Source organism: Dendropsophus ebraccatus, chromosome 8 (assembly GCF_027789765.1).
Source record: "Dendropsophus ebraccatus isolate aDenEbr1 chromosome 8, aDenEbr1.pat, whole genome shotgun sequence".
Lineage (NCBI taxonomy): Eukaryota > Metazoa > Chordata > Amphibia > Anura > Hylidae > Dendropsophus > Dendropsophus ebraccatus.
The window spans coordinates 99240564-99262574 of record NC_091461.1 but is presented as its reverse complement, the minus strand read 5'-3'; the positions used below and the strand labels follow the sequence as shown (position 1 = coordinate 99262574).

The following is a 22011-nucleotide window of genomic DNA, read 5'->3' as shown; positions in this document are numbered from 1 at the left end:
CGGTGGTCGACTGGTCACTTGTTAGGTGGTAACGAGTGACGCCACTTCTGTGGTGGTTGGTCGAGATATAGCTCGGCCAGATGGTAAAGTGTTGTGATGCCAGTGCCAGGTGGGCACACAGGTATGGAGGCACACCTGCTTTTAGTTTAGAGTGGTGAGCTATACTCTTTTCCCTGTGGTCGGTGACCTGCCAGGCTGTGAGGGGGTCTCTTGGGTACTTATCATGGTGGTCCGAAGTGGAGTTGTGACCCACCTGGACTATCGGTACCGCCACTTACAGAAAGGGGAGATGACCCAAGGATGTGGTCTCTACTGTGTAGGTGCTAGAGCAATAACCACTGAGTCCCGTTAGCATAAATAAATCTTCTTCACTATAGAAATACTTTGTACAATAGCTGATAGCGGGCTGTAGACTTTACAAGACAGGAGCTGTACTGAGGACCTTTAGAGAAGTAGAGCTCAGAGGAGTTGAGATTATGATTATGGTTGTTTCGTCTGCCTGGCAGGATAAGATAACTAAGCTAACCCTCTGCAAAAGACACACTCAAATTTTGGTAAATTAATTTTAGCTGTATCTGAGAATGACACTAATATTTATTGAATACCTACCATATATTCAATAGCCACCATCCAGATCCACCATACCCCTGGGACCATGGAAGCTGAAGTCCCCTTGCAGGATACTCAATACATGCTTGTGATGATCATGCTCCAACTGAGCTGGGGAAGGAAGATTTATCGGAGCCGTTACATGGTGTTATCATGCATTATACTGGGCAGCTTTTACTTTTTACAGAAAATTGGAGCAGACATCTGGGGACCAACCTCCCCCTTTTTGTGTTTATTTAGGGAAATGGGAGGTGTGGCGGCACACAGCAGAAGTCAGCTAATCACCCAGGTTTTTGCTGTACGTGTTGTAGGTAAAGACCATGAGGAGAAATCATTGCCAAGTATTTATTACATATAATGTGTAACACATTAAACCCCTGACAGTTGAGCCAAGTTTGTGACCCCACCACACCGAGCATTATACACCACCCCCCATCAGACAGTCCATTATCATGGCCGATGGCTGAGGGTCTCTACTTCCTTCATAAGGCGCAGGCAGAGCTCATCTTGGTAGGGGAGCGCCACACACTGAATGGACAGGGGAAGGCCCACCCCATCTGCAACTGCCTGAAGAGAGAGTACATATAGAGGTTTATTAGAGGTGGCAGAAGAGAATGACTTCCATCACAATTAAATCACCATTAAATATACAGAGTCAACATGGGACGCAAAAGAGAGTCACTACCTCACCATTACATACAGAGGGTCACCAAAGGGGGAAGAAGATACCCCCCATTATACACAAAGGGTGACCAAAGGGCACAGAAGACAGACCCACCTCAAACATAACCCCACAAGCAACAACACACACCTCTCCATATACAGAATGTTATCAAGACTTAGTCACCCGTAGTGTTGTAGGTCATATAGGACTAGTAACACCAAGTACAATGGCCCCTTTCCTCATGCCTTGCACTAACCTCTCTGAAAAGCTTGTCCCAGGGGTTATTGCTGTACCCTCTGTGATGCTTTAGCTTCTCCTCATCATCTGCAGTGACAGAACCAACAGGGACGACTCCAGCTGGGAACTGTACGATGTTGTAGAGCATGGTATAGGAGATCGGGGCTGGGGGGTGAAACCAGGGTCAGTGCTGCTCCATGATCTAAGGGACTGACAACATTCAAACCGCTGATGATGGGGGCACCATATGCTTACCAAGCAATCGCCCATAATAGCCAATGTTAAAGGCCGGACCCAACACAGGGCACAGAACCACATCCAGACGCAGCTTCCTCCACTCACTGATGAATTCTCTGCGATAATCCTGAAAGACAAGGATAATCCTGAAAACACAAGAACTAACAATCCCATTATATATATTACTATACACAGTTACATCTCTCTGGTTGTTTCACCCTTTTACAATAGTATTATAAGTGAGAACCAGCATGGTTTTACTAAGGACAGGGGTTGTCAGACCAACCTAATGTGTGAATGGGGTGGTGCTTTCACTAGCATACACGTACGTCAGTCTTAATAAATGTCCTCCTATGGGTTTAGAATGTTTAGTTTTTAACTGCATTGAAAACTGGCTTAATGACTGTACCCGGAGAGTGGTGGTCAATGATTCCTACTCTGAATGGTCCACGGTAATAAGCTGTGTACTCCAAGGGTTAGTACTGGGACCCCTTCTGTTTAACTTGTTTAATAATTATATTGAGGATTCAATTACAGCAATGTTTCTATCTTCGCAGATGACACCAAGCTTTGTAGTCAAGTACAGTCTATGGAAGATGTGCAGATGTCCGCTTTGGGCATCCACTTAGGCAAATGAAGTTCAATGTGGATAAATGTAAAGTTATGCACCTGGGTACTAATAACCCGCATGCATCATATGTCCTGGGGGGAGTTACTCTGGGAGAGTCACTGATGGAGAAGGATCTGGGTGTACTTGTAGATAATAGACTACAGAACAGCACACAATGTCAGTCAGCTGCTTCTAAGGCCAGCAGGATATTGGCATTTATATAACAGGCCTGGACTCTCAGGACAGGGATATAATATTACCACTTTATAAAGCTTTGGTGCGGCCTCATCTGGAGTATGCTGTCCAGTTCTGGAACCCGATTCATAAACAGGATGTCCTAGAGCTGGAGAGGGTACAAAGGCGGCAACAAAACTAATAAGGGGAATGGAGCATCTTAGTTATGAGGAGAGATTAAAAGAATTAAATTTGTTTAGTCTGGAGAAGAGACGTTTAAGGGGAGATATGATTAATTTATTTGAATATATAAATGGCCCCTACAAGAAATATGGGGAAAAAATGTTCCGGGTAAGACCCCCTCAAAAGGACAAGGGGGCACTGCCTCCGCCTGGAGAAAAAAAAGGTTCAATATCCGAGGCAACAAGCATACTTTACCATGAGAACTGTGAATCTTTGGAATAGTCTATCCCCGGATCTGGTCACAGAAAGGACGGGGCTTCACAACAGGCTTAGACACAATCTTAGACCATAATAACATAAATGCATATGTGTAGATTGTAGAATTTATCCATCCCCCTTCCCTCCATCCATCCCCTCCTTGGTTGAACTTAATGGACATGTGTCTTTTTTTAACTGTACCAACTATGTAAATATGTAACATACCTGCAGAGCCACCTGGTCCACCCAACAATCCGTCACTGTCCTGAAGGGGGAGAAGAGATATATAAATGGAGAAAAGATGCACTGTTGCCCCCTATGTTTTTCTATAACGTATTAAGGCATAACAAGCTTATAGAGGAGGACCCGTCAGAATATGCTTTGCCAATCAGGTGGACTGTATTACCAGTGACAATTACCGAAACCGCTGCAGGGGAAATATTCCTACCTGGATATGTGCAGCGTCTGAGAGCAGATGTGCCACTGCTGTGTTATGAGTGTGTAGGTAGGTAGTATTGTGTGTATATGCTCTGGGGTGAAGGTAGCATTCCGCACTCCCACCACTAGATGTCTCACTATAATCTATGTACTACTTGGCAAAGCTAATTTTCATGCATTTTCCTGTATATGCCACTGTCTGTTTTACAGACTGAGAGCCAATCCAAGAGCCAAAAGAAGTATTTTTTGTAAAGTATTTTGCCAAGGCCTAGCCTGGAGACCAGGACCCACCTGTTGGGACCTTATAGCTAGAGACTATATTCTTTATGCAAGAATTTTTAAACATAGCCATGTGGTGCTAGTGAAACCGGTGGTAAGGCAACTGTAGATGAGCAAATCAAGGTCTATCTACACTGTGCCTATATTCTTCAAACCTCCTGATCACTGAGACAGGGATCAACCGACAGCAGTTAGATAAGGGCATGTAAAGCCGAGAACTCTGCTGCAACATAGGGGTCTCCCTGGTGGCTAGCTTCACTCACTAGATGGGGCCCAGGTAAGTGAGTGAGTGATAGAGAGCTCACAGCTGAGTATCTGAGTGTCTAGATAGGACCCCCTCGAGATAGACCAATGTCACCACTGTGGTCAAGCCAGTCAAGTCAACTTTATTCTCCCAGTAATCAGAGACTTTACTCAAAACTTCTCAAAAGTATTATTCTTCAGTCTAGCAGTGATTTATCACAAGTCTCAAATCTTCTATACATTATACCTGCGCTAGGCAGTGATTTGTTCAAAAGTATTCCAAGTAACCAGCTCACTACAAGGGATCTCAGTCAGCAACTTATCTATTGTGTTTTCTCCACTGTATTGAAAATGACTGTGACTTATTCTGTACCATGCCTTTAGGAAGTTTAAAAGTAAACATTGGACTCTGTAGTTCCTTGCACAACACCTGCACCTACACTAACTTCAACATGTGTCTGGGACCCAGGGAGGGCACATACCACTTAGGCTCTGTGACATGAACTGAAGAGGCACACCACCTGCCCTAGCTAATACCACCTGGCTACCTTGGGTTACGGCATATGGCATGACCATCTCGGTGTATAGGACTAGCAGGAGATGCTGCATAGTTGAAGAACCATCTGTAGATTCTGAGGGACCATCTGCCCCTCACCTGGCAATGCCAAATGTTTCTAAAGTTCAGTGCATGGAGACAATTCTCACCTGGCACCAACAGCAGAAAGAAGGGTCCTGGACATCTGAGGAAACTGTGGAACATATGGAATATTATAATATAGACAGTAAAGAAGGCTCAATAGCTGTAGGACTGTATCCTGTACTCACTATAGGCCGCAGACAGAAGGCAAGGAATCGCTTCACAACACTTGACATTTTGTAGAGCCTATGAATCTCCTCCATGTTGGGATCCACAATGTTGTTGTCGCTGAAACAGAAACAGATGTTCTAAAAATGCGTCCCAGAGGGAAGGGCCTCTATACCACAAGGTTGATATGATGAAGGTTTCTGTAATGGAAAATATCCTTGAGTTGTGTAGGGGTAAGTGTCTCCTATCAGAGGGGCCACTGCAACACATATGTGATCTCTGCTGGCATCATGGTCTCCACCACTGGAGGTGCAGGATCCTTATTCCCTTGAGTATTACTTACAATTTGTCTCCTACCGTTTTTCCTCCATCTCCGAAAATAGTAGTCTTCAGGAACATGTTATAGGCAAAATCCACTCGTGGAGGACTGAAGGGGACAAGCTGAGGAGAAGGCAAAATGTTATAGAGGAGCAAATTAGGAAAAAATATCCACTACAGAGGTAGGGTCCCTGGTACACAGAGGGACAGGGATTAAGAATTACCTGGTGTCCGGCCTCCTCCAGAAGCTTCTTGGTCTTCAGGAGAACTCGCCTCATACTGGGATTGGGCTGGAAAAATTCATCCTCCTTATAGTATCCAATGCGGAGAGGAGCTACTGAGGAGAACTTCTGCAGAACAAGAAGTGAGGTGAGGGGCCGATCAGGGGAAACATAGTACATTCATTTGATAACAACTGCACAGGCCAAAATGGACCCTTATTACCTCTTCATTGAAATAAAGGGGAGGAAGATTGGGGTCCAGCTTGAAAAGTTCATCACACAATAAAGCCTTCATGGTCAGCACCAGACTGTCTACATCTCTTGCCATTGGCCCGACACACAAAGGCACTGAAACAAGAGAAACCATCAGTACCATCGGTCTACATCTAGGACCCACCACCATGACCAGCAGACACAATTATTGCCATCAATCTAAATCTAGGACCCTTTACCATAACCCCCTCCCCCCCAGACACCATCACTGCTATAAATCTATACCTAGTACACCTCCACCATGACCAAACAGTGCCATCAGTCTTGACTTAGGACCGACCACCATGACCACACAGACACCATCACTGCAATCAGTTTACACCTAGGACCCCTCACCATAACCTCATAAAGCACCATCATTTGCCCACAGTCTACACTTAGGACCCCTCACAGAGACCATCACTACCATCAGTCTACACCTATGATGACCCGCCATGAACTTGTAGACACCATCACTGTCATCAGTCTACACATAGGTCCCCCACCCTGTCGACACAGACAATATCACTGCCATCAGTCTACACCTCAGACATCCCACCTGACCCCAAAGACACAATAACAGCCATCACTGATGAAGAACCCAGCCCCTTCACCCTGTGGCTATAGACAAGCTGCACTCTTCCTGTAGTAACCTAGTTGCCCAAATCCCAATACCCCAGACACTAGAATCTTCCACTATTGACCCAAATATCCCATGTTTACCTGCAGTCATTCCATCGACACAGGGACGGATGCCATGAATGCTGTAACATAAAGGAAACTTTATCAGCAACATAATGCCACCTTACCACACTTTCCTGGGGTAGATTATGACTGCTGGACATCAACGTGAGCAGCAAAAAATCTTGCACAGACCTCCTCCATCATCAATGGATATGACTTGTGTTAAAGCCCTGCACTGTGTAACTGGGGTGAATGAGATCAGCTCCTTCTATGGGAGAAAGAATGGATTGTGAGTTGAGAGGGTGCTGAGGATGGGTATATGTGCAGTGTCCTGGTACCCATGCACCAGAAGGGTTTTTAGAAAAAAAAAAAATGAACTCAAGAACAACGAGACGTAGTCAGAGGTTAGTTGGGCAAAAGATCAGACGCAATAAGAAAATGTTACTTTACTTAAAGAGAACAAACTTCCAGCAGATGTGGTAGGTAAATCAGTAACTAAATGTAGGTACAGTAACTAAATTTAAACCTGCCTGGGATAAACATATATCTATCCTAAGATAATAAGAAGGAAAATACTAAAAGAGCAGACTAGATGGACCCAGTTGTCTTTTACTGCCGACAATCTTCTGTGTTACTAAGGGTCCTATTACATGGGACAATTATTGTGTGGAAAATCGTTATATTGTTCGAATTTAAAAGATAATCGACCTGTGTAATTGCAGTCAACGATCAAAAAATCGTTCATGTGTCGTTGATCGTTGATTTACATCTGACCCTAAAATCATCTCTAATCGTTCTCTGTAATTCCGCATTTGTTCACTAATCGTTCAGTGTGATTCCAAATCGTTCCTTCTTTTGTTGGGATCAGATGGAGTAAACGATCATAGTATTGATCATTGTAATGCTGCGTTTACATGGAGCGATAATTTGCCCAATCGTACGATTAACGATTTAGAAATACCAATGTGTTTTTGATAACGATCAGCGTTTAGACGGAACTATATATCGTATGGAAAAATCGCATTGCGATCGTTTTACGATCGCTTAACCCTATCTCACTCATAGGTTAAATCGGTGTACGATTGTTTACACGGAACCATCTGCAAATTTTTTGCGAACGACAATTTGAGAACATGTTCAAAGATCAAAATGAACGATTTCTCTCTTATCGCTTGATCGTTCACTGCGTTTACACGGAACGATTATTGCTCAAAAGCGATCGTTATCGTGCAAAACTTGCACGATAATCGTTCCGTGTAAACGTAGCATAAGAATCGTAACTAAGGACTATCATTCTGTGTAATATGGTGAATGATTTCAGGTTAATAATAAACAATCTCGTTTGCGATATCAATCTTGTTTAATATCACACCAGGTGCACGAAGTTTCCTTTACACACACACACATATATATATATATATAGTGGTGCCTTTAATTACGAGCATTATGCGTTCCGGGACCATGCTTGTAATCCACATCCACTCTTAAACCAAAGCAAATTTTCCCATAAGAAATCATCAAAATGTAGACAATTAGTTCCACATCTCAAAAATAATTTTCTATTCTGAATAACATATAAAACAGGTGAAACAAACATTAGGAAACAGCTAAATATGTTATATTATAAGTTACTGTACAGTATAGCACTATAGCATGTTGAGTATAATGTATAGTAAGTGCACAAACATAAAAGCAGCAGTTTGTAGATACAGGATGGACATGCAGATCCCCATAATAGAGAAGCAGGGCTACTGTCAGAGGTCTGTGTGGTCACATGACAGCAGTGTGGAAGGAGCATGTGTTCAGCATGGACCAATTAGGAAGTGAGAATCACAGAGCTGTGCAGAAGGATAGTGACATAAACTTCTCTATACAGCAGTGTGTATAGCTGAATGTAAGTGTAGGAACATTATAGCAGGAATGGAGAGGATGGGAAACACAAGGGCTGACGGATACTGCAGGGAGCATTAAGGAATGAGCAGGACATACTGTATATGGGCAAATACATGCAGCACTCTCTGTCCAGGGAGAGAGGGGTTACAGCTAAGAAGAGATTACCTCCACAGTCCTGTCCCCTGATGCAAGCTCCAGCCTGAAGTGGATCTGCCATGATTTGGAAGGTAAGGGAGACTTCCTGGGTCAGAGTACAGGGCTGTAGACCCCACTATGAAAACCATACCTCTTCCTCACTCCGCCTCCCACCCAGTATAGGGAGCTCCTAAACCAAAGCAATGCTCTTAAACCAAGACACAATTTTGAAAAACTGTGAGCTCTTCTTGCAAAATGCTCTTAATCCAAGTTACTCTTAAACCAAGGTACCACTGTGTGTATATATAAATATATATGTGTGTGTGTGTGTTACAAATTCAAACCACCATATAGAGATGCATTATTTATGACAAAAATGTGCAAAAAAGCATTGTATACAAAATGATACAGCGTGAATCCATTATCAATACATCCGAGAGTAAGGGCCCTATTTCACAGTAACAATAATCGGCCGGATCGGCCCCATTTGCCCTGATTCGGACGATTATCGTTCGGTGAAATAGAGAGAACGATCAGCCGATGATCGTGTCATCGGCTGATCGTTCATTTAGGGCCAGACCTAAAATCCTCGTTCCCCCACCGCGCATCGCTATGGTTGAATAGCGGTGCACGGCGGGCGACCGACAATTTGACAAGCAGCATCATACATTACCTGTCCAGGCTTCTTCTCCGCGCTGTCTTCATCCCCGGGTCCCGCGCGCTCTATCTTCAGAATGGCCGGTCAGCTGACGGAGCGCTCAGCCAATCACAGGCCGGGACCGCCGCCGCCTGTGATTGGCTGAGTGTGGCCTGTCAGCTGACCGGCCATTCTGAAGATAGAGCACGCGGGACCCGGGGATGAAGACAGCGCGGAGAAGAAGCCTGGACAGGTAATGTATGATGCTGCAAGGACATCGGTAACGACATCCCTGTAACCCTCGCTCAACGATCATCAGGCCGTGGAATAGGCCCAGTAAACATCATTGATCGGGCCCTCCTCGGCCCGTTGAATAGGACCCCAAGTAAGTGTAAGTGTGTCATATTACAATACCATATGAATGTTAATTAATCCCATCACACACAAGTTGAACTCATTAACCCCAAGACGACCCATGCCGTACCTAAATGCCATGCTTTTATTGGGGAACTATGAAGCGAGCTCCGTTGCTGATTTTGCTTCAAAGCGGGTGAGGACCAGCTACTATCAGCACCCGGGCCCTCACTGTTAATGATTGGCCGCAACAATTGCGCTTTTGCCCATTATTAACCCTTTGGGTGTAAGTGACAGGAGCAGCTCCTGTCACTTGCCGATTGGGACCCCCACAGTGTAATTGCAGGGGTCCTGATAGTTTTTACTGACTGCAGGAGGTCTAATACTTACCTCTGTGTGGTCCGATCGGTGCTTTTCAAATAGAGTCTGCCTCAAGCAGGCTCTATGAGAGGAGCGCTTATAATACTGACCAATGCTATGCAATAATAAAGCATTGAACAGGATATGCAATCCAATGATTACAGGTAATAGTCCCCTAGGGGACGCAGTCCATCCCCAAATAAAAGTTCAAATCACCCTCCTTTCCCAAAATACAAATAAAATGTGTAAAAATAAATAAATAAATGAGCATATTTATATCACAGCGTGCGTACTTGTCTGATCTATTAAACTGTAACAATATAGTTCCCACACAATTACCATTGTAAATGAAAAGAGGGGAGAAAAAACTGCCAGGATTGCTGATTTTTTGTTACATTTGTTAAAAAAAATAGGAAAAAGTGATCATAGCGTCCCATCTACACAAATATGACACTAATAAAAACTAGAGATCATGGCACCCCGTAGGTGACAAAATGAAAGAGTCACAATAGGGCCATTTTAATTATAAATAAAAAAATTTGTAAAACATCAGAAAAGTTATGAAAACATGCATATCATTGTGTTCCGTAATTGCTCTTTTCTTTTTTTAATTTCACCCTATAATTTATGGGGTTCTGTCATACATTTTTTTGGTAGATTGAAAGGTGCCATTACAAAATACCCTTTTCTCCAAGAAAAACTAAGCCCTTACATGGCCCCATGGTTGAAACTTTGCGCACCTGGTGTGATGTTAAAATTTTGGGGTGCTGCCTACTTTTCTCATTTTGATACTGAAGTCTATAATATGCTCGTGGCCTGATACTGACGTCTGGGATATACTCTCTGCTTTTAGGTATTGTCCTAACTGTAAAGACCATACAATGAGGACAAAATCGGGAAAATTCTGAAAAGTAAACAATGAGTGACAAGCCACACCCCTAAAAACCACACCCAAAATCAGCAACTATGGGTTAGCCCTTTATCCCATGTAAAAACCAGTCACTGCAACCAAGCTTTTCCAGAGGGCTGGATTATTCTAATTATCCTGGCTAGACCAATTAAAAAGGAGGAGGTGTAAGTCTGCTAGGCTGTGAGGAGACAATATTAAAGCCTAGTTCAGTCACCCTGTTTCCAGCTAAGCCTTCTGCATGCAAGTGTCCAAGTCCTGGCTTTACCACTGAGTCTACATTTAGTTCCATTTATTGAAGTCTAGAATGAGCACAGCACTGTACTGAAATCATCTCTAACATCCTGTTCCTGCTCCAAGAGGGAGAGTAGTCTGGTGAGAAGAGACTATAGCTGTGCAAAGACTCTCCTGCAGTCACTAAACTCTTTGTGGGCTTCTGGCTGGAATCACCACTGTATGACTTACATGTTACAACCATTTTGCCAATCTAACCTAGGGTGAAGTCTTCTCGAGTACATTCACCACACATTCACCCCCCCCCCCCCAATCCTGTAATGCATCAGAGAAGAACAACCCCAACACCTTAGTCCACCAGCAAACACGGTTAGCCAGCCACAAATCTGTCCTCCTTGTGGGCACCACAGCAAAGCTTGTCAAGTTATAAAAGAAATGCACCCCTCTGGTCACATCCAGTGGCGTAGCTACCAGGGTCGCAGCGGTCGCCGCTACGACCCGGCCCGCTACGAGGGGGGGCCCGCGAGGGCCCCCCCTTGCCACTGCACTGCTCCCCCCTTAAATTGCTCTTGTGACCGCAAGCATTGATTTGCTTGCGGTCACAAGAGCGGGCTCGTCCGGGCCCCCGGCTGCCTGGGGCCCTGACTTCCGGCACAGGAAGTGCACGTCAGAGACGCTTCCTGTGTCAGAAGTCACAGCCCCGGCGTACAGGGAGCTCACTGATGCGCGCGCTGCCGGGGATAGGACGGGACACCCCCGGCAGCCGCGCATCAGCCGGGGACAGCGCCTGAAGAAGAAGAGGATCGCCGGGGGAGCGGGTTTTCAGGTGAGTTTGTGTGTTTGTTTGTTTTTAAATACTGCTTAGCATAGAGGAAAGGGGGGGCATCTATAATGGGGGAAGAGAAGGGGGGGCATCTATAATGGGGGGAAGAGAAGGGGGGCATCTATAATGGGGGAAGAGAAGGGGGGTCATCTATAATGGGGGGAGAAGAGGGGCCATCTTCAAGGGGGGGAGAGGGGGCCATCTATAAGGGGAGGGGGTATCTATAAGGGGGGGAGAAGAGGGGGCCGTCTTCAAGGGGGGGAGAGGGGGCCATCTATAAGGGGAGGGGGTATCTATAAGGGGGGGAGAAGAGGGGGCCATCTTCAAGGGGGGGGAGTGGGGGCCATTTATAAGGGGAGGGGGGCATCTATAATGGGGGGGAGAGAGGGGGCATCTATAATGGGGGTAGAGGGGGTCATCTATAAGGGGAGGGGGGCATCTATAATGGGGGGGGAGAGGGGGCATCTATAATGGGGGTAGAGGGGGTCATCTATAAGGGGAAGGGGGGTGCAGTGGGGGCATCTATATATACTATAAGGGGGTCACATAGAGTAAGGGCTAAATCCTAAACTCCACAAAGGGGAGAAAAGCCAAACAGGAAACACCTTGCCCACGACCAGGAACCTCTCTAAAACGTGCAGGGCAGTTGCCTACAGTAATAGAAACTGAACCCAGTGGGACAAAGCTACCGTAAAGAAAGGAATACATATCCTACTGCACAGTGCAGGTAGACTGGGTAATCCTAAATCTGCTACAACCAGATAATCGACGACTGAGGCTCGTATTATCCACCTAGGACAGGTAGCCCGCAACTAGGGGGCATAAGGCGGTTAAAGATGACTAACACAGTCATTCATGAGTACAAGTATTCTCTTTCATCTCTTCTGTTACTTCACCTGTTCCGGCATAGCACACTTACTATATTGGGCAGGGCCCCTCTGGCAACTCCTCTCCTCTCTCTCTCTACTACTACTACTCTAGCACCTACTACTACAAGCACTGGTTCTACTTCAACTTCTACTTCTCTGTAAAGATTTGTACTGTATCACGTGTATCAAGTGTACACTGAGTTACTTTTCAGTAAAGTGTTCTATTTTTGCCAAAACGCACAGGACTCTGGTCTACTCTTTAAGCGCCTGCCCCTACACATCTCTGTACACTTGGGCTAATCTATCTCTCTGTGCTGTGACGATACCAACAGCCTGGGGTGTGTCTAACACCACTCCAGGCCACTGTGAGAAGTGCCCAAGTGACCCTAAGCTCCCTTGAGGTGCCGCACCAACCAGCTGCCGTACTAGCCACCACACATGGACCATGCTGTCTCTCCTTTACTGTAGAAATTGGTGACAAATCACAACAGTACCACAGTCACTTTACCACCATACAAAGACCATACTACACAAAATGTCCCTTATGTAATATGGATGCAGTGGGTTTCCTTGTCCTCACCTCAATCTGTTTGGAGTTGGGTTGAATCCAGCGATGCCACAGGCACTAGATGGGAGACGGATGCTGCCAGCAAGGTCTGTGCCAATGCCAAGTATGGAGCCTCCACCCCCAATCAGTGCCGCCTCCCCTCCAGAGGATCCTGAGGGCCCCTTGGCCTTGTTGTGGGGGTTTAATGTCTTTCCATATATCGGGTTACTGGTCTCACAGCTGGAAGAGAAATGTGGATGTCATGGATTATAGTGAGTAAGGAAGGGTTTGAAGTTAGCGGGTCATAAGCCACAGAGAGGAGGGGAGTTTGAGCCACAGAGGAGGGTGTTGATGAAGGTCAGGAGCCACAGAGGTGGGGGGAGTCAGAAGCCACAGAGAGAAGGAGGGAAGAGGCAGGAGCCACAGAGAGGTGGTGTGTGGGGAGGGGGGAGGGATCACAGAAAACATGGAGTTGGGAGTCAGGAGCCACAGGGAGGGAGGAGGCAGTTGGGAACCACAGAGTGTGTGTGTGTGTGGGGGGGAGGTGTCAAGAACCATAGAGGGGAGAGAGGTCAGAGGTCACAATGATGGAGAGCCAGAAGACACAGGGAAGGGGGGTGTCAGGATCCACAGGAGGGACGTGTGTCAGCAGCCATGGGGGATGGGGTGCCAGGAGCCACAGAAGGGGAGGGGTCAGTTATACCCTATACTTACCTCAGCACAGTCTGGGGGACATTAGTCTTGGTGAACACGATGGCCCCCTGCTTTTTTAGGACGCTGACAATGACACTGTCCTCCTCCTCCAGGACATCCAGATACTGAACCAGACCACAGGTGGAGGGGTGACCCTGAAAATGCACCCCAGATCTCGTGAGGAGCCCCCTAATCCACCACAATCCTCCTTTTTAGAGTTTACAATCTATTTACATGGGAAGAAGTGCTGTCCTGGTGAGAGGCCATTACCTGATAGCCAATATGTTCCTTTATAGAGACCGGGATGCCATACAGGGGGCCCCTGACACTACGATCCCTCAGCCCCTTCAGCTGTGACTCACAGTCACCCAGGAAAACAGTCACACAATTCAGGTCGTCGTTCACTTCTAGAGCCTGAGAGATGGGAACAAGCAGAACCCCACATGTGAGCCTGAGAAACAACCACAATTAGAATGCCAAATCTGACAGACTGGAACAAGCAGGAACCCTTATTTGAGCCTAAAAGAAAAGGAAACATATAGAACCACTGACCTTCTCTATGTAGGAGTAGAGGACGCTCTCAGGGGTCAGGGCGCCATCCCTCAGCTTCTCACTCAGCTCCGGTAAGGTCAGCTTCAAGATCCCCCTGCTATCCACTCCAGGATTCTGGAAGAACAAATAATGTCATCAGATGCAATCACTTGGGGAAGTAAAGTTATGGGGATCATATTAAGTGCACAGCTTGTATCTGCAGTTATCAGACAATTGTTTTACATTTTGATGCCAAGAATGAGCTGTAAGTGAGATGCTACAACCATCACCTCCAATCAGTCTCACAGAATGGCCGGTGTCAGTAAAGTGAAGTTCATCCCAGCTGGGACTGCCGTACCGGCCAGATAAACTTAATTTCTGTTTAATTGGGATGCGGGCACAGAGACTTCCTGTTCTGTCTATGATGATAAAGAGGAGGAGGCTGTAACTTGATCTGCATATCAATACAGTGACAGGTGACACAAGTGTATAGATAGAACCAATATCAGACAATAGCAGCTCCCTATGGAATGGCCTCTTCAAAGATGACAGAGCACGCTAAGTAATTGTTCACATTCATCTCGAGGAAACAATTCCTTTCTATTGTATTCTATTGTATTTCTATTCTATTATCACTCTAACCCACGCCGAGAACAAGTCTAAAAAGTGCAGGGCAGTATCCTAAAACACAAGCCTGGATAGCCTGGATAGGACAAAGCTACCAAAGGAAGGTCTACTTATCCTATATTGCAGTGCAGGCAACTGGGACACTCCCAGAAACTTAGTTTCGCCCAGAAAACCATGGCTGCGTCTTGTATCACCCTATTAGGATGGGTCACTCGACACTGTAGGGCAAAAGGTGGTCAGATATAGTCTATATGTGGTGTCCTACCACGGGTGTTCCTTGTTTGGCACCAGTCGCAAAAGCCTTGTACTCAAATGTAAGGTGGTGATTAAGGTGTTTGTGAGTTTTGACACCCGATGTTAGTGTTATGTCTAAACTTGTATATATGTGTTGCACAGCTGTAGTCACTAAGGGGTTACTGTTTCTTTGTATTATGTGATTCTGTGGACCAGTGAAGATACTTCTTTCTTCTCTACCTATCTCTATGCTTCTTAGTACGCACACTGTCTTCTCCACCACTCACAGGGACTCTTACATACCCTGTAGGAAGTAGTCACTTGGGGAGAGGAAGTGTAGCATCAGTTTCCCTCTGATTCTCCAAGGAGTAGGACACACACAGAACAGACATCCCTGCTGAACTTAGCCAGGGCCTGGCTCTGCCAGGTTCCCTGTCCAGGACAGTCTAGTTGAATTGTGTTGGAGGTCAGAGACACACGTGTATGGAGAACATGTATGGACACTATGCAGTGTTAAACTCCTACAGGAGGAAACGTCAGACATCACCCCAGCCCACACCACGAACCTCTCTTAAAAGTGCAGGGCGGTATCCTAAGGTAGAGGAACTGACCCGGATAGAGCAAAGCAACCGTTACCAAGGTCTACGTACTCTTCGGCAAGGTAACCTAGTCTGGGGCTTGTGTCACCCTAGCAGGGCGGGTCCCCTGCTACTGCAGGGCAGAAGGTGGTTAGTGAAACACAGGCACAAGTATTCTTCTCTTCTCACAAGTATTCTTCTCCTCTCACAAGTTCTGGGAAAGCACACTACTACCCTGGGTTGGGGCTCTCCTGACAAATTCCTCTACTCTTCTCTTCACTGCTCAACACTAAGCTACGCAAGCACTGCTACTCTACCTAAACACTGAGGGGGAGATTTATAAAAGGGTGTAAATATACACCTGGTGTAAACTGCCCACAGCAACCAATCACAGCTGAGCTTTCAGCTCTGGTAAAATATAAGAGGAGCTGTGATTGTTGCTGTGGGCAGTTTACACCAGGTGTATATTTATACCCTTTCATAAATCTCCCCCTTAGAGTGTCTCCCAGCACAGATCCAGTGAACCCAAGTCTGTATAACAGAAGTTATCTATTGCCAAACTATCCTGAATTGCAAGAGATCAGTAAAGCCATTTTTTTTATTCTACTGAGATTCAGTGATCATTGCACCAGCACCTACACATACCAGCTACACACTCCTTGGGTTACTCTCCCTTTTCTGTGGGTAATGGTACAGACAATCTGGGTGGGTCATCTCCCCACTCTGGACCACTGTAACAGGAGCCAAAGGGACCCATCACAACCAGGCAGGTCACCGACCATTGGGGATCAATACAGCCAGCCACAACTAAAAGCAGGTATACCATCACACCTGTGTGCTGAGTTAGCAGTGGCATCACGACAGAACCATCCCCGGCTAAGCTGTACCGCACTACCGACCTTCTAACCACCACAGATGTGGCGTCACCCATAACAACCTAGTAGGTGACCGGTCGAGCAGTGCAGCACCATATATACACAGGTACAAGTAAACGTCTCACTACAAAGTATTCTCTAAAGTTCCGTCAGAGTACATTGCTACACTGGGTCAGGGCTCCTTCGACCAACTCTTCTCCTCTACCCTACTCTACTCAACTCTTCAAACACCCCTACAACTACCTCTCTTCTACTTACTTCTCTAAGCACCTGCAAAAGCACAAACGAGTTCAAGCACTAAAGTCTGTGTGATGATTTATCTATTTTACTGAAGTGTATTGTATTTGCTGAAAGACTTTACAGTAAAGTTGTTCTATTTTTATATCTGAGACTTTGTCATATTTTATCTGCACCAGCAGCCATACACCATCTCTGGCGAGCTGTCAGGCAAATACCACAAGTGCCACAGGTGAAAAAAAACAATTAGCTTAGAACTCCACCACAAAATCACAGGCGGGCAAAGTAATGTCCAAGAGTTGCACAGTTACTACAGGTACAGCAGCACAACTCAGAGAATAGTAATATTTCTTTAGTTGAACGCCTCGCTGCACTGAACAACACATCCACGATAATCTAAACTTAAAGACTGAGACAGCACTCCAGTGAAGAAAAATTTAGCTTTTATTTACCCTTCGTGCAATATTTCAGGAAGTAAGTGCCGTGAGCAGCCATCTTCTGATCCTCAGACATCCTTCAAAGCATGTCACTAAATGGCAGCCCCCATAACAATGCAAAAAAAAATACAATCAGTAAATAGAAAAGATTAGAAAAATAGAACTGTGGTGTCCCAGTACAGGGGTCACTAAGCTTTTAACCACCTGTCAGAATGTAACTCTCTCAGGTGTCACACCAAGTGCTGGTAGCTGTGCTTTCCACTCCAGCCACTAGGTGTCCACAAGGTTTAGCTATGGTTGATCAATCACAGGTTCCTCCACTCTACCCTGCTCACTCTCTCTCTCACCCTTAGGGCCCTATACCACCGGACGATTATCGTTCAGATTATCGTTACATCGTTCGAATCTAAACGATAATGGTTCGGTTGAAATGCAGTTAACGATTAATGACCGAACGAGAAATCGTTGATCACTTTATAAGACCTGGACCTATTTTTATCGTTGCTCGTTCGCAAAACGTTCGCAAAACGTTCGCATTGAATAAGACATAGTTCGGTCATTCGCTGTAGATACGAACGCAATAGCGAGTAAATAGCGAAGAAAAAATTATCTCAAATACGATCATAAGTAACGATTATCGTTCCATGGAAATGAGTGAACGGTTTCAGATCTTTCGCAATAGCGGTTGTTTGAGATCGTTAATCGTTAACGATTATGCGAACGATAATCGTCCGGTGGAATAGGGCCCTTATGGTGGTTTTACACGGAACGACAATTCGCCCAATTGCACGATTAACGATTTTGAATGAACAATTTTTTTTTATAACGATCGGCGTTTAGACGGAACGATACATCGTACGGAATATTCGTTTTGCGATCGTTTTGCGATCGCTTAAGCCTATCTCACACATAGGGGAAATCGTTGAAAGACTGTTTACACTGAACGATCTGCGAATTTTTTGCGAACGATCAACGATGATTTGAGAACTTGTTGAAAGATCAAAATGAATAATTTTTCGCTCACCGCTTGATCATTCGCTGCGTTTACACATACGATTATCTTTCCAATTCGACCGTTATCGTGCAAATTCGAACGATACATCGTTCCGTTTAAAACCACCATTAGTAAGTTGTGTTCTAGCCAGAGAAGGGAGAGGTGTGTTCCATTTTTAGGCTAGACTAGCACCCACTATGCAGTGCTAAACTTCTAAAGTGGGGTAACCGGGTGACTAGGACCAACCCTTGCTTATGCCGTGGATTCTTCAGTCAGGACACCCCCTAAGGAAAGGCAAAGGGACTGATCCCCAGTAAGTCAAACATGATGCATGCTCATCCACTTTGGAAAATCTTCAATGAGAGTTCAACCTAGAGACAGAGACCTAGGACTCGTACTACCTCACATGGTGGTCTCTGAGCTTGTGTAGGCAGAAAGCAGTCAGATATACACTAATATCTATATGTGAGTACGAGAAGTTCTTCTTCAAGCAGTTTCAACACACACCCTGGAAAAGTACTGACACTAATTGGGCAAGGGCTCCTATCCAGCCTTTACACTACCCTCGCACACAAGTCTTCTCTTTTCCTACTCTCTCAAGTCTACCTTAAAGGTATGTCTAAAGTATTGTTTTTGTTTTGTTTTTTTGCACTGAAGTTATCCTAAGTAAAGCTCAACTCCTGTTTAAGTGTTGGACTCATCTCTTGCGCCACACCTTGCACCTGTGTGGTGACTGCCATGCTGGTAAGCAGGGACAGACGGACGGTTACAGGTTAGCTGGTACAACGTGACTCCACTGGTGTAGTAGTTGGCCAAAATATAGCTTTGCCCTTTTGTGGCGCCAGTTCCGGTAGGGTACACAGGTATGGTGGCACATCTGCTTTTATTTTAGTGGGCTGGCTATACCTTGTTCCCTTGTGGACAGTGACCTGCTGGGCTGTTGCAGGGTCCCTTGGGTAGTTATCACGGTGGTTCGGAGTGGAGTAGTGACTCACCCGGACGATTGGCACTGCCACCCACAGAAAGGGGAGATGACCCAAGTAAGGTGTATTTGCTGTGTCGGTGTCTGTGTCTATAGTATAAATAGGGGGGGATTTATCAAACATGGTCTAAAGTAGAACTGGCCCAGTTGCCCCTAGCAACCAATCAGATTCCACCTTTCATTACTCACAGACTCTTTGTAAAATGAACTGAGCCAGTTTCACTTTACACCATGTTTGATAGATCTCCCCCATAATCTTGTTTAGTGTGAGGATACTTGATATAGGCAGCAGGTCATACAGCTTTGCCTTGATACAATACTTAACAGTTGATAAGTTACTTAATACTTTAGAGTCCAGATCTGAAGGAGTGATTCAGCCGTGCTGACTGAGTTGCGTGATGAGAGGTAGAAAAGAGTATCAGAAGAGTAGAGAGGAGGATGCCGAGAGAGTCCCAACCCAAGTAGTATTGTGCTCTACCGGAACTTCAGAGGTAGAAATAGAAGAATACTTGAGATTAGAGAGAATACTTGTGCCGTGTTTTGACTCTTTGGTCTTTGTACCACCTATTGCCCACCAGTGTCGGGTTACCTGTCCTAGAGGGTGACACAAGCCCCAGACCTTGTTACCTGGGATGAGCAGAGTGGTCAGAGTTCTCTGATTACACCTGCGCTGCAAGATAGTGCATAGGCTTCTAGCAACTTTGCTCTATCCGGATCAGTTCCTTTACTTCTTTGTGGATACTGTCCTGCACTGTGTTCCTCTTTGTCCATGGCGTGGGTTAGGATGATCCCTGACTTGTTCTTTCTAGTAGTAGCTTAACACTGCATAGTGTGGAGTGGAGTTACTTGAAGAGAAACTGTGTAGAGCGTCCTACCTCTATAGAGTCTAAAGGCAAAAAACCCTACCCTTCCTCTACCTATGTGACTTCCTTCCTACAGCATGTGTAAACTGTGCTGTGAGTGGGTGAGGAGTGCATGTGTAAAAGTAAAGAGAGACATGATAGGTGAGAAGAAGAAAGAACTCTCATTGGTGTACAGATCCATGTGGTACATAAACAAAACAATAACCCTTTAATCACTACAGCCGTGCAATATCTGAATATACATAGTTGTAACAACGACATCTTGTGGCAAAACTCTGGTATTGCTACATTACCACTTATACTTAAAAGTACAGGCTTTTGAGAAGGGTGTAACCAATAACAACACCCGTGGTGGGACACCACACCTGCACTTGTACCTCACACCAGTTCTACCAAGGTCTTGTGCCCTTATTTCCGGAGGGTGGGTATTATCACTCCTGGTCACCGTGACAAGTTGCCCTCAAGACACTAGAGCCCATGAGCTGCACGCAATATCTGCAACTAGTGCCCCGAGCCATGGCAGAGCCTGTTTCATTATCTCAGTCAATATCCTCCTCCACTCCAAGGCTGGTTAAACAGACGCAGGTCCAAGAGGTAATAGTGATATAAAATATCATAACATTTATTAAAAGAATTATGCCAGCGACACAATGCGTTCAGAGACTGGTCCGGTCTCTTTATCAAGTGTCTAATTAGATACTTGATAAAGAGACCGGACCGGTCTGGAAACACGTTGTGTCGTTGGCATAATTATTTTAATACATTTTTATGATATTTTATATCACTATTACCTCTTGGACCTGCGCCTGTTTTACCCGCCTTGGAGTGGAGAAGGATATTGACTGTCTTTAATTCCTGTGGGGATTAGTCGGGAGTGGCTGCGGTTCATTCACAGTAAGAGTTGTGCCTTATACCAGCACAAACTTTTTCAGGTAAGAGTTCTATGTGCTTACTTTCACCCCTTTAGCCCAGTCTGAATTATGCTATGGAGCGCTGTCTTATATTTTGTTTCAGTATCTGGCTCTAATCAGTAAAAGACAATCTAAGCAATACATTCCCTTTAAAGCCCATGGTACCTGCTTATGATATTTTTCTATTTCCTTCCTCATCAGCCGCACGCTCTCCTCCCTCCTCTTCCTCTCTTTCTCTATTTTCACGTGGATTTGCCGTCTCTTCCTCCATCCCAGGCCAATTAAAGATGCAGCCAAGACGCAGCTGGCAGTTACCAAGAGCTTACACTCCAGGAGGTGCTCAGAGAGGACAGCAGCCACCTTCTCCTGCATTCTGCACAGTCTGATTGATTCAGCACCACAGGTCTAATTTCATTTCATATATCCGTCCTTTAGGTGACTCATTAAAACCTCCCAATATCCCAGACAAGGACATTCAAAGCAAGGTGTTATGCTGGCTTAGCCACGCCCCATAACATGCCCCATAGATGTTCACATAATCATAGGGTAATGTCACAATGCAGATTTCTTGCAGCAGTGGATTCAAACCACACCATCACACTGCCACAGTAAGGCTTGATGTGACCCCATAATGGTAAGCCGCCATGATGGGGTTAAACAGCCAGGAAGGGGTTGAAAACTGTGTGGGGGCAATGAAAGAGTGGGAACTGCTAGGCGGTGGGTATGGGGAAGGGCGTAGAGGGTATAAATAGGACCATCTCCTTCTCATGTAACACTCATGAGTAGAGAGCTGGCATGTCCCACCCATCCTCCCTAAGTTATTCAGTTTGAGAAATATAATTTTGACAAAGCAGATTTTGCAGGTCCGGGGGTCCTTGGTGTTGGCTTTAGAAATCGATGGAGGGGGGTACATGGGAAAGGAATCCCCCGATGTACTGGATCACCTGGAAAATTTTGATATTTGAGCTCCCGTCAGTGTGGTGTTATGGGGAGTGGTGTGGTTTTTAACCACCTTCTCATCATTTTTAGGGAGGGCTCCTGAGCCAGAATCAGGCGACTGAGGGCAAATACAAAATTG

The 22011-nt window shown here is 45.5% G+C and overlaps 1 protein-coding gene across 1 annotated transcript; it reads right to left on the bottom strand.

The window, feature by feature from the left end:
* Nucleotides 1-948: 948 nt before the first annotated feature.
* Nucleotides 949-21357, bottom strand: LOC138798771 (vitamin D3 hydroxylase-associated protein-like). Its single transcript, XM_069979356.1, has 15 exons — nt 21099-21357; nt 14217-14330; nt 13935-14078; nt 13686-13819; nt 13005-13211; nt 6252-6292; nt 5500-5624; nt 5280-5405; nt 5081-5178; nt 4758-4857; nt 4638-4681; nt 3198-3237; nt 1766-1874; nt 1530-1675; nt 949-1176 (listed from the first exon to the last, which is right to left on the bottom strand). Exons 1-15 carry the CDS (start codon nt 21303-21305, stop codon nt 1060-1062), a joined length of 1752 nt encoding a protein of 583 aa, XP_069835457.1. The 5' UTR covers nt 21306-21357; the 3' UTR covers nt 949-1059.
* Between the last annotated feature and the right edge of the window lie 654 nt (nt 21358-22011).

Excerpts from the sequence above, each read along its gene's own strand:
- LOC138798771 (XM_069979356.1), bottom strand. The coding sequence starts at position 21,305 with ATGCAGGAGAAGGTGGCTGCTGTCCTCTCTGAGCACCTCCTGGAGTGT. Across the intron at positions 5,625-6,251 it reads TGTCGATGGAATGACTGCAG|TGCCTTTGTGTGTCGGGCCA; the intron begins GTAAACATGGGA and ends CTCTTGTTTCAG. Across the intron at positions 1,676-1,765 it reads CTATTATGGGCGATTGCTTG|CCCCGATCTCCTATACCATG; the intron begins GTAAGCATATGG and ends TTCACCCCCCAG.